We start from the raw sequence: 13,796 nt of genomic DNA on the forward strand, positions 1-13,796 counted from the left end.
CTAGTTTATTATTTTCCTGCCTCTAACGTTCTCAGGACACAGGAATTACAGATGCCTCATCAACACAGAAGAGTACATGGTGGGTTTAATCACTGTATGGATAATAAACTCTGATACTCTGGCTTCACTCTGAAGCTGAGATGCCAATACTTCAGGGTCTCTGATTGTTTGAAATTAGGTTCAGAGTGTAAAGTTCAAAATTCAAATCAGAATCCAGTTCTGGAGCATCCAAGTTGCACGTGAGGTCTATGTTCAGTTGTTCGTTCATTCCCAATTTAGGGACCCAGCAGATATTCCACATGTTGAGCCAACAGATTCACTAACCTGACCCTGTGTGAAGCCAAGCAACGGATCCAGCATCGCCACCCGTTTCCTGTACTGTAACGCGTTTAAGGCACAATAGTACTGTAAGGAAGACTGATGCTGTCTTTTCCTTGCAGCAGCTACTTCTGCTACTGCCTCCGCCTTCAACTGAAAAACAGAAGCAGCAAGAACAAGTTGGGTTATTGTTCCAATAAATGCTTAAAACCTTTTCCTTGCAAGTATACATTGGTAAAACATGAATTACCTACCACGCAAGCCTGACCTTTAAATTAAGTTACCTTACGGATACTGGAGGTTTGCCAGGTTAAGGGGAGGACTGATGCGCCTGTCCTTCAATGACATTCCCCCTTTATATGATGTGACCAGGATATCTATCATTTAAACTAAAGGCAGATAGAAAACATAAGGTTGCAAGAGAAAACCTAGGAAAGAAAATTAATTTAAACTAATAAAAACTTGTTAGATTAATATTAATTACATTTATAATTATAATGAAGTTTTTTTTCCAATGGACAAACCTAGATACACAAAGGATAATGAATTGACTATATGAAGTAACAGTTACTAGAGGTGAGTTCTGTTTATCCCATTCATTTAATATCGTAAACTATCATACACTTTAATTAGTTTAAATGGGGACTTTAAATGCAAAAGGAGCTTTCACACTCCCCATCATAACTAGTTGTCTGGCGGGATAGCTAGTAATAACACTTCTCCATTGCAGCAAGTTTTTTTTAAATATTGGTTTTATGAATGTACGGGGCAGATTACTAAATTTCAATGTGTGTTATTGAGTTATGAAACTAAAAAGTGCTCGAGTTCAGTGACTCCCCAGGAAACCAAGTACTGTTTGACCTGTGAATTTTTATGTGTAATCTTTATTTTGGACATTTCCAAGTTTGCACCCAAATCTGGAAAAAGGTGAAAACTGTATTCCCATATCCACCGTGAGCTCAGGCAACCCGGCCCAGGGATTCTCACCCCCATATCCACCGTGAGCTCAGGCAACCCGGCCCAGGGATTCTCACCTCCATATCCACCCTGAGCTCAGGCCACCCGGCCCAGGGATTCTCACCTAGGACCTTCCTGGTCGGTATGGATCAGCCCCTCACTGCCTTAACCACCCAGGAGCCTCGATACACACTCTACTCAACAGCACAAAAATTAACAACATTATTGAGAAATGCTTCTCTCCCTCGTGGAAGTAGCAGCAAGCAAATGATAGATAAATAACTGAATAAAGGGGCTTATAAAAAGCAGTGCAAGAAGAGGAAGCTGCAGTCTGTAGGTTTATACTCTTTAAGAGACAGGCACCCCATGTCATTTTCTCCATCAGATTATCCAATTTATTCAGGAAAATAATAAATGAACCACTGCATCATTTTAAAAATAGAAATTCAGTCGACCACAGTAACTAATTGCTTCAGTTATTAACTAAATTAAGCCTGTTCTTTACATTTACAAAAGCATTTTCAGTTGCAAAATATTTCATATTGCTCCTGGTCAGTGTAGTTGACAGCTTGTCCTCAATATCTCTGCAGTCCCACAGCAGCCCCTTCCCCACTTGTTCTGCTCAAGCTCCCTTCATGTTCAGCTTGCTAACTTGCGCACTCTGGATTTTGTATTCAGGAAAATGCTAACTTTTTGGATTTTCCTAAAGAGAAGGGAAAACATGCAGAAAAACAGATTCTGCCGCAGAATTACGGTAAAAATCTTCAGAGAATTCTGCAGCACAGGAGGCCATTTGGCCCATCACACCAGCTCTCTGATATAGCCATCCCTTTAGTCCCTTTAGCCCCATTCCCCCGCACTTCTCCATAACCTTTTAAACTTCTTTTTCCATTTCCCTTCTAAAAGCTGTTGAGGATTTTACTCCGCTGCTATTTCTAGTAGGACATTCCATTTTCTAACAACTCTCTGCATTAAAATCCATTCCATACCTCTCTCAACATCCTTTGATAATGATCTTAAACTTAGGCCTTCAGGTTACTGACTCACCGACAAGTAGAAACAGTTTTTCCCTTGTTTTAAACAATCCACCAAGATGTTTAACATCTTGTGTTGTGAATTATGTAAAGTTGAGGGGGTAGAAGTTGGTCTTGATGGGTAGTGCAAGCGGACGGTATTGTCTGGGCCGTCCGTTGTACTCCCCGCACGATATCCACTTCCATGCGATCTCACCCGTTTAGTATCACCACCCAAGTCACATTTCATCCCCATGGTGTGTAAAACATGGTGTACCTTTTCATTTTCTCTCTTCTTGGGCAGCTTGCTGTATTTTGCCATTGCTGCATCGTGGTCTACAAAAAATAGATACCAGCAATTTAATTCAGACATTGAATGGTTTAAAAAAAGTACAAAACATTGTGAGGATGGAATATTCATGTTTCACCCAATTAATAATCACTTAGTTACAGATTTATTCTGAATTCTTACACAAGAAACTACTTAAACATTGTTCTAACAAACACAGAAAAAGCTTAAAACACACAGCAGGTCAGTGAGCATCTGAGAAGAGAACGTTTGAGTCAACATTTCAGGCTTGGACCCTTCAGAACCCAAACCTGAAATGTCATCCGCCTGTTCTCTCCACACTTTTCTGCTTATATTTTAGATTTCCAGCATGTGTGGTATTTTGCATTATATTTGTGACTATTACTAAGTCCTGGCTTTCCCAGGTTATAAAATACCCACCAACGACAGGAAGTGGGTGTGGTGCTCGGAGTGATCGCTGGGTGATGTCATTGGAGCAGGGGGGCTCAGTTCTTTAAGCACAATAAATACTTTCAGAGCTCAGTGGAGGAACCATTAAAATTTCATTTCTGCTATCCTCACCCTGGAACAACTGCACATAAATACTTTCTCTTACAGTAACTTTACCCTTGCAGTGAACAAACCAATGCCAGTTCAGAGATTATAGCAAAGCCTCTTAGATCTACTAATTTTTGGCATCGTTCTATGTACTGGAACTGAAGTATTACCCAGAAGAAATTCAGTCTGACCCCTCACTTAACGAGCTATCCAATGGTCACATTTTGTATCATTACTCAGTAGGTTCACAAACAATTTGTATTTATATAGTGCCTTTAACATAGGAAAAACATCTGGAAGAAGGACCTACATTTATATAGCGACTTTCACGACCTTGATGTAGTCACTGTTATGTAGGAAATGAGGCAGCCAATTTGTGCACAGCAAGGTTTCACACACAGCAATGAGTTGAGGGGTGCAATTAAAAAAATGGATGCCAAGCCAAAGAAGATATTAGATGGAGTGACCAAAAGCTTGGTCAAAGAGGTAGGTTTTAAGGAGGGTCTCAAAGGGGGAAGAGGTGGAGAGGCGAAAGGATTTAGGGAGGGAATTCCAGAGCATGGGGCCTAGTTGTCAGCCGTAGCTCAGTGGTAGCACTCTCACCTCTGTCATCAAGAAGGTCACGGGTTCAAGCCCCACTCCAGAGACTTGAACCCATAATCCAGGTTGGCACTTCAGTGCAGTACTGAAGGAGTGCTGTGCTGTTGGAGGTGCCGTCTTTCCGATGAGATTTTAAAACAAGACCCTGTCTGCGCTCTCAGGTGAACACACAGGATCCCACGGACACTATTTGAAGAGCAGGGAATTCTCCTAGTGTCTTGGCTAACATTTATCTCTCAATTAATACCACCAAAAACAAATTTATCTCATTGCTATTGTGGGAACTAGCTCTGTGCAAACTGGCTGTCCAGATCACAAAAGTGACTTCATTTCATAGTATCATAGTATGTTACAGCACAGAAGGCGGCCATTAATATATTGGTGGCTTTTCTCTGCAATCTTTCAGCGTTAGTTATTGAACAGTGTGGCTACAATGTAAAATTTTACAAAAGAGTACTCGCAGGATGTTCTTTACACAAAGTGGTAAAATTGCCACAATCACCCTTACCCACATAAATGGAGAGTGGAATTTGAGTAGCAGAAGGAACTGTTCAATATATCCTCTGATTAATTACACATTTATTTTACAAAAGGCATCCCAGATAGCTCCAGGCATATTCTGGCTCTCCAGGAATGGAGGAAAGTGCACAAGGATGGGTACAGTTCGCAAAACTCCTACTTACAATATGCTATGAACAAATTGGTACCGAAAAAGGTGCAGAACCCATGACACAAGGCACAGGCAAAATATGGTGTTGCCAGTTCTGTACTCTTGGATGTGCATACATTTTGTGTTTTCTCAAATCCAGATCAATTCTATAAAAGTATCTCTTACCAGACAGGAAATGCCTTCCAGGAATATTATTTTAAAGCTACATATGCATGAGAAAAAGTCTACACACCAAACGCCTCCCCTGCCTTTCCTTCATCTTTAAGGGTCTTGAGGCATGTTCAATGGTCCTGCGATCCGGGGGGGGGGGGGAAATGAAGCCTTGAGGGGAGTGCGGGTCAGAGACTTGGCACTATGGGAAGACGACCTACCTCTGATCACCGCTCCTTTACAGGGTGGCATCGCTGAATTCACACAGCTATTTCTTTAAGGCACTTAATACAAACCATTAAAAGAATATGGAAATTTTATTCCTCACTAGAATCATAGAAAATTACAGCGCACACACACGCACACGTACACGTACACGCACACGCACACAGCCATTTGATCCATCACACACGTACTGGTGTTTATTTTTGACCTGTCTACTCTAATTCCATTTCTCTGCTCTTTCCCTATAAAACTCAACATTTTCTTGTTTTTCCAAGAGGGATGAATCATGTTTCCACTTCACTGAAAGGGAGACTAGAATTTTAATGTAATCTCTTATCAGTTCACCAGGAGCAGGTTGATAACAGCAATTAACTGAAAGATTATGAACTTGTACACTGAGCCCGAGGTTGGGCTTCAGCCTTATGCTGCAGTTAAAGCTGGAACCTCGGTATCGTTCTCAGATCAGAGCATAACCGTATCAGCCTCTGTTTCTACAGCTGGGACACAGACAAGAAGTGTACGTTTCTGGATCAATCACAAGTAGAGAAATCTACATAGGTCACATCACAAAAAGGTCATGTACAAAAAATGTTCCATTAATTTGAGGTAATGTACAAATATGTGGTAGGGAGGAGGGATAAATAATCTGTTAAAGAAGGGTGGATAAGGGAAATACTTTCAACAAAGCAATTGTAAACAATTTTACAACACCAAGTTATAGTCCAGCAATTTTATTTTAAATTCACAAGCTTTCGGAGGCTTCCTCCTTCGTCAGGTGAACGATGTGAAAATGACGAAGGAGGAAGCCTCCGAAAGCTTGTGAATTTAAAATAAAATTGCTGGACTATAACTTGGTGTTGTAAAATTGTTTACAATTGTCAACCCCAGTCCATCACCGGCATCTCCACATCATTCAACAAAGCAGTTTATAAATGGAACTGTTTTTCTTTTACCTGCTAAGGAAATACCTTTATGAGTGACATTGTCCCACCTGCGGAGACCCAGTATTCTGGGCTGCGTTGCCACTGGAGTTGCTCAGATGCTGTGGTTTGTGGGAGAAACCTGAACACGCCCCACAGCTTGGAGTCGGCATTTCGTACAGGTCTCGAGGATATTGTAAATACTGGATGTGTAATGTTGTACCCTCGGCTGGTACCAGTGTTTTCTGCTTCAGACACCTTCGGATTGGACTGAAGTGTCATCTCCCATAAACCACATCATTATTACAGAAATAGCACATAAAAAAAGAGATGAGGGTCTCGTTAAAAAAAATTATAACCTGGAAACCTTGAGGTGCAAGTGGTACTCTGTATGATTGCTGTTTCTCCAGACAGCTTTCCAGTGTAAATGGATTAGGCACGGCTTTTACAGACGTATTACCAGTGCAATGGATTTTTTACAGCACAGTCTGTTTAACTTGTGTTGTAGACATGGTGCAGTTTTAAAAAATCCAGCAGAGATTTTAAATAGATCTTTCATCACAAATCATTTCTGCCAAAGCAGCAGGGATATTTGTGAAATACAGTGCAGCAATCAGTGGCGAGCAGACCAGCTAATGGACTTTGTGGGATGCTGACATAACATGCACCTCATTGCAGTACTGCAACTGAAATTTTTGAGCAGTTTACATTAAAACCAATAGACTCAGCTACGTATTTATTAAACTCACTGCTTTGTGTGGGCCCAGAATGTTATATATTTCCTTGTTTAAAAGAAAATCACAGGTTGCCACATTTAGAATCATACAACTGACCAATAAGAGATCCTTGGCACATTCCTATCCAAACATTCACTGAAGAGACCAGTGCTCCAGCAACACAATTCTAATAAGTGCAGAAGAGTTAAGTGCTGGGAAGAGAGGCAATAATTTACTGCACGGCCCCACTTTTCCCATTCTAATAGCTAAAAAGGAATGTCTGTGATGCTGGAAACACATTGTGGGCTTGCTGTTGATGAATAAATTGTGGTAGTTTAGTCGAGGTCAAACCAGAACACTGAACGAAAAGCTGTTTAAGAAATGCAGAGCTGAGAAATTCCCCCTCCCATAGTTACCACATGGAATATTTACAGCTAGAGATTAGTCCTGGCCCATTCTCAGACCTAGACTCAGAGCAGCGGAAACAGCACACGGCAAATGCAAGAGGCCCGAGGATCGCTGGAAATTGGTCCTCAGGCCTCATCTGAATAATTGGGTGAGCTGCCCGGCACTGGCTGCACCTCCACAGGCAGCTCGCTCAAGTGGAGGCATCAATGTCGAACTGCCTGACTTGCTGGCCTCAGGTATGTCCCGGGAGCGAAGGGAATTGGAGCGGGCAACAGAGGAGGGGAGGGGGGGGAGGGGCGGTCATGACACCTGTGGAATCGAGGAACACTCCTGCACCCCCTGACTCGACAGGATGGTGTTTTCAAGAAACAAATTGCAGAAACTCACAATAGTTGGCACTGAAATAGCCTGAGTGGGTCAAGCATTGGGCCCCTTGAATATTTACATAAATATGCCTAAAAATGGGCCCCACAAAGTTAGCCGAGGGACAAACACCAGTGCAGATTGGGCTCACATCACCCCACTGCTAAATTGGTCTGCCTTTCACACCTGAAAAATGAGTGCAATGCACACCTTTTTCTAAACCTTAGTATTTTTATTTTTTTTAAAAACGATATTATATATATATACACACACATATAGGTTTAAATATGTTTAGAAAATTGGGATCCAAAATAAATGCGTAATTTGTGTCAGAATTCTATTCTTTTGGAAGACCAGAGACTTACACAGGCAACAATTTTAATCTATTTTATAATAATCTGGTAAAAGTTTTCTGACCCAGAGCACTGGGTGCTCAGGTCATACTGAAGCATCCCATAAAAATCTGATGGGCTACATAATATTTATACAGAGGGAATCATTTTGCATGTGGAGCCCTTAAAGTGATGAGTTAGTGTCATTGACAATAGGGGTGAGATCAGACAATGTCTTTCACACATTCATCCTAATGACACGTGTGCCCACTGTTGAAGTGAAGGTTTTATTAGCTCTGAACTTTCCTACATTTTACTACAAACAAAAGCAACAAAACTGCCAGGTCCCGCCTCATTGATCTTCATCGGCTCCCGTTCCCCTAATGCCCCAGATTTAAAATTCTTATCAGTGTTTAAATCCCTCTATAGCCTCACACCCTCCCTATCTCTAACCTTTTGCAGCCCTCACAAACTCCCCATTACTCTCACTCCAGCCTCTTGTGCAACCCCCCTTTGGCCCACCATTGGCAACCATGTCTTCAGCTATCTAGGCCCACACTCTGGAATTCCCTCCCTAAACCCCTCTGCCTCTCCACGTTCCTCTGCTCTTTAAGATCCTTCTTAAACCCACCTCTTTGACCAAGATTCTGGTCACCAATCCCAATACCTTTTTCTTTGGCTCAGCATCAACGGAGCCCATAACTGGAACCACAATGTTTTGAAAATGCTATATCTCTCCGATTACACATCCTGGTGACAGAAGGAAAAGTCCCAATCTTACAAAAATTCTTGTCAAGACTACATCAACTAATAATCACAGGGAAGAAATTTGTTTTTTGATCTGAAGTGGGAGTGACTGGGGGGGAAGAATTCCCCCAGCCCGGGACAGTATTAAACATCAGAGAAAGGACAGATAATGCACAAAGCTCACCCTACCTTATTCCACACTCAGTTATATAACTGGATCATTGCAATATTCCTATTTTCTATATGCTACAACCTCATATCTCCAAACAAAAAAAGGTAGATTAGCAATTAAAAACATAAATTCTATTTATGAACTCAGCTCCTGTAGGAATTGGACTGAAAGATAAAACATATTGTACATAGGAACCTTCAGAGCCACGAACAGATTCAATTCCATATTACTTGAGATGGATTAGAGTACAAGTACCAAAGGTGCATGACAACATTATAGAACATGACCTCAACCAGTCCTGAACTAATAGTAAACATGCCACATGTTAGCGAATGCTTCAAATGGCAAAAAACATCATCTTTTCATCCACGGAAGGTTGTTTGAATTCATCTTAAGATGGACAGAATGAGGGTCTCCCCTTCCTGGTGGCTGTGAAGGATTTTGTACGTGAGTGGTGCAGCTTGTGTACATGTGTGATAGAGACAGACCCATTTCCAAAAAAAAAACCATGGCTCAATATGTAAGCAATTAAAAATTAACAACTAGAAATGAAAAAAATTATACATACCATTACTAGCAAGAAGAAACAAATCTTTTAAAGTGCTTACTTCTGCAAATGATAAAAACAGTAATGTTCAGTGTAAGATACTTAAAAAGAAATTTTAAAAATACGCTCAGACAGATACCCATGTATTAAAATAATATTCAACATTCAGTCCTTGACTGACACAAATACTAAGATGCATTAACCAGCTGTATGTTTTGCCTGGTTTAATGCAATCAATAAAATGTTTCCCTTACATAAGACTGTATAAATTAATGGCAATTAATTGCAACAGGTGCAATTCAAAGGGGAGAGAGGAAATCAGTAAACTAAAACAAGGAACCATCAAATTAGTGTTTAATCCATTTTATGGTTAAAGGTAACTGTTTTAGGTTTCTTTTTCCTGATTTGCAAGGTGTAGTCTCACTAAAAGAAATAAAATCCACTTTAACTGCATTCCACTTGCTATCTGTAATGAAGTGATGATCACACACCAATCAGCGATTGCTTTAAAAGGACTCCAACAATGTGAAGGGGCTGAGTTTACCTCAGGAGCGTATCAATAATCCAGGATGCTTTAATGATCTGCTTATTTCAGTTGTATGTGTCAGTTCAGCTTTCATGCTGCATTGTGCAGCGTAACTCCTCCTAGCCACAGAGACTCAGTTTACACAGGCACAAAACAGTTGACATTAACCTTTGGTTAAATAATTTAAAAGATACCAATGAGGCATCTCCCTGTCCACCATGTTAGCTTGGTTTATCAAAGGTTATAAAGTTAAGCTGTTGTAATATTAGTAGAAAGCAAAACAATTATTTGTCCATATGTAGCATGGTCACCCTGCAGCTAGAGTTCAGGCAGAGAGGGAGTGGGTGACCACCAGCCAGACTAGGAGGAACAGGCAGGCAGTGCAGGAGTCCCCTGGGAGTGTGGCACTCACAAACTGGTATTCCAGTGTTGAATACCAGTGAGGGTGTTGACACCTCGGGAGAGTGCAGTCAGGAGCAAATCCACGGCATCGTGGGAGACTCAGCTGCACAGGGGGGCAAAAGAAAGTGTAGAAATGCAGTTATAGGGGATTCGATAGTGAGGCTTTTCTGCAACTGCAGACGTGAGTCCCGAATGGTGTGTTGCCTCCCTGGTGCCAGAGAAAAGATCACTGAATGGATGCAGAACCTTCTGTGGGGGGAAAAGGGGAACAGCCAGAAGTCGTGGTCCATGTGGGAACCAATGACATAGAAAGGAAAAGGGTTGAGGTCCTGTAGTCAGAGTTTGAGGAGCAAGGGAGGAAGTTAAAAAGCAGGATCTCAAAGGTGGTAATCTCTGGATTACTCCCAGAGCCACACGATAGTGAGTATAGGAATAGTAGGATAAGATAGGTAAATGTGTGGCTGGAGCAATGGTGCAGAGGGAGGGCTTCAATTCCTGGGGCATTGGAACCAGTTCTGGGGCAGGAGGGATCTGTTCAAGATGGACGGGTTGCATCTCAAGAGAGTTGGGACCAGTGTCCTCACGGGGAGGTTCACTAGTGCTGTGGGGGAGGGTTCAAACTAATTTGGCAGAGGGATGGGCACCAGGATGAAACATTAAAGAGGAGAAACAAGGTGCACAGAGGACTGGGAGGGACAAATATCACTGGAGTAAAGAATAGTTCAGAAATAGGAGAGATCAGACACGGGGCAAATGCAAGGCAATCTAAGATGAGATTGGAGTGCATGTGTGTAAATATACGGAGCGTGGTGAATAAGGCTGGTGAACTGCAGGTTCAAGTCACCACATGGGACTATGATATAGTGGCAATAACAGAGACCTGGCTCAAAAAAGGAGAGGATTGGATACTTAATATTCCTGGCTACAGGGTATTCAGGAAAGATAGGGAAGGAAAGAAAGGAGCGGGGGCAGTATTGATCAAAGAAACTATTATAGCATTGGAAAGGGATGATGTAGTTGAGGGGTCAAAGACAGAATCTATTTGGTTAGAATTAGGGAACAATAGAGGAGCTATTACACTACTGGGTGTATACGATAGGCCACCAAATAGTGGGAAGGAGATAGAGGAGTAAATTTGCCAGCAAATTACAGAAAGATACAAGAACTATAGAGCAGTGATAATGGGGGACTTCAATTATCCCAATATAGACTGGGACATTAACAGTGCAAAGGGCAAAGAGGGGGAGAACTTCCTTGATCAGTGTATTTCCAGCCCAACAGGGAAGGAAGCTGTGCTGGATCTAGTTCTGGGGAATGCAGTGGGGCAGGTGGAGCATGTTTCAGTGGGGGGAGCATTTGAGGAATAGCGATCATATCATCATCAGGTTTAGAATGCTATGGAAAAGGAACAACGAAGCATAAAAACACTTAACTGGAGGAGGGCTAATTTCAATGAGTTAAATAGGGATCTGACCCAGGTGGATTGGAATCAAGAATTGGTGGGCAAAACAGTAATTGAACAATGGGCGGCCTTCGAAAGGAGATGGTTCGGGTACAGAGTAGACACATTCCCACGAGGGGGTAAGGAAGGGCATCCAAAGCTAGAGCTCCCTGGATGACTGAAGATACAGAAATTAAAATGAAACAGAAAAAGGAGGCTTATGATAAATGTAAGATTCATAATATAGTAGAGAACCAGGCTGAAAGTACAGAGGAGATCTAAAAAAGGGAATAAGAGGGGCAGAGAGAGTATGAGAATAGATTAGCGGCTAACATGAAAGGGAACCCAAAAGTCTTTTATAAACATATAAATAGTAAAAGGGTAGTCAAAGGAAGGGTGGGACCGATTAGGGACAAAAAAGATCTTGTGGAGGCAGGGGGCATGAGAGACACTAAATGAATACTTCACATCGGTCTTCACTAGAGAAGAGGATGCTGCCACTGTAGCAGTAAAGGAGGAGGTAATAGTGATATTGGATAGGATAAAAATAGATAAAGAGGGGGTACTTAAAAGATTGGCAGTACTCAAAGTCGAAAAGTCACCTGGTCCGGATGAGATGCATCTTCGGTTACTGAGGGAAGTGAGGGTGGAAATTGCGGAGGCTCTGGCCACAATCTTCCAATCCTCGTTAGATATGGGGACGGTGCTGGAGGACTGAAGGATTGCAAATGTCATACCCCTGTTCAAAAAAGGGGAGAGGGATAAACCCGGCAATTACAGGCCAGTCAGTCTAATGTTGGTGGTGGGGAAACTTTAGAGACAATAATCCGGGACAAAATTAATTGGCACTTGGAGGGGCAAAGAAAATAGATTAGTGGCTAACATAAAAGGGAACCCAAAAGTCTTTTATAAACGTAAGTAGCAAAAGAGTAGTCGAAGGAAGAGTGAGACCGATTAGGGACAATAAAGGAAATCTTCTTGTGGAGCCTGGTGGCATGGCTGAGGTATTAAATGAATACTTTGCATCGGTCTTCACTAGAGAAGAGGATGCTGCCATTGCAACAGTAAAGGAGGGGGTAATAGCGATATTGGAGAGGATAAAAATAGATAAAGGAGGTACTCAAAAGATTGGCAGTACTCAAAGTAGAAAAGTCACCCGGTCCAGATGGGATGCATCCTCGGTTACTGAGGGAAGTAAGGGTGGAAATTGTGGAGGCTCTGGCCACAATCTTCCAATCCTCCTTAGGTATGGGAATGGTGCTAATTACAAATGTGACACCCTGTTCAAAAAAGGGGAGAGGGATAAAGCCGGCAGTTACAGGCCAGTCAGTCTAACGTCGGTGGTGGGGAACCACTTCGAGACAATTATCCGGGACAAAATTAATTGGCATTTGAAAAAGTATGGGCTAATAAATGAAAGTCAGCACAGATGTGTTAAAGGAAAATTGTGGTTGACTAACTTGATTGAAGTCTTTGTTGAAGTAACAGAGAGGGTAGTGCAGTTGATGTGTATATGGACTTTCAAAATGCATTTGATAATGTACCACATAATAGACTTGTTAGCAAAATTAAAGCCCATGGGATTAAAGGGACAGTGGCAGTATGGATACAAAATTAGCAAGGGACAGAAAACAGAGTAGTGGTAAACGGTTGTTTTTCAGACTGGAGGGAAACATACAGTGGTGTTCCCCAGGGTCAGTATTAGGACCACTGCTCTTTTTGATATATATTAATGATCTGGACTTGGGTATAGAGGGTATAATTTCAAAGTTTGCAGATGACATGAAACTCGGAAATGTAGTAAACAACGTGGAGGATAGTAATAGACTTCAGGAGGACAGAGACAGACTGGTGAAATGGGCAGACACATGGCAGATCAAATTTAACGCAGAGAAGTGTGAAGTGCTGCATTTTGATAGGAAGAATGAAGAGAGGTAATATAAACTAAATGGAACAATTTTAAAGAGAGTGCAGTAACAGAAAGACCTGGCAGTGTGTTTATACAAATCTTTGAAGGTGGCAAGACAAGTTGAGAAGGCGGTTAAAAAAGCATATGGGATCTTTGGCTTTATTAATAGAGGCATAGAGTACAAAAGCAAGGAAGTTGTGCCAACCCTTAATAAAACACTGGTTAGGCCTCAGCTGGAGTATTATGTTCAATTCTGGGCACCATATTTTAGGAACGATGTGAAGACCTTAGAGAGGGTGCAGTGGAGATTTACTAGAATGTTACCAGGGATGAGGGACTTCAGTTATGTGAAGAGACTGGGGTTGGTCTCCTTAGAGTAGAAAAGGTTAAGAGGAGGTTTGATAGAGATGTTCAAAATTAATGAATTTAAAATAAAATTGCTGGACTATAACTTGGTGTTGTAAAATTGTTTACAAAATTAGGAAAGGTTTTGATAGAGTAAATAAGGAGAAACTGTTTCCAGTGGCAGACAA

At 41.6% G+C, this 13,796-nt stretch overlaps 1 protein-coding gene across 1 annotated transcript in view; it reads right to left on the minus strand.

The window, feature by feature from the left end:
- LOC137341491 (DCC-interacting protein 13-beta-like) overlaps nucleotides 1-13,796 on the minus strand; it is an 84,472-nt gene that overhangs the window by 38,595 nt on the left and 32,081 nt on the right. The window contains exons 6-8 of the mRNA XM_068004597.1: nucleotides 9,007-9,048; nucleotides 2,566-2,624; nucleotides 325-471 (exon numbers count right to left, since the gene is read on the minus strand). Of these exons, the coding sequence (XP_067860698.1) occupies nucleotides 325-471; nucleotides 2,566-2,624; nucleotides 9,007-9,048 (248 nt within the window). The remainder of the gene's footprint in view (nucleotides 1-324; nucleotides 472-2,565; nucleotides 2,625-9,006; nucleotides 9,049-13,796) is intronic.

This window comes from Heptranchias perlo, chromosome 24 (genome assembly GCF_035084215.1).
Source record: "Heptranchias perlo isolate sHepPer1 chromosome 24, sHepPer1.hap1, whole genome shotgun sequence".
Lineage (NCBI taxonomy): Eukaryota > Metazoa > Chordata > Chondrichthyes > Hexanchiformes > Hexanchidae > Heptranchias > Heptranchias perlo.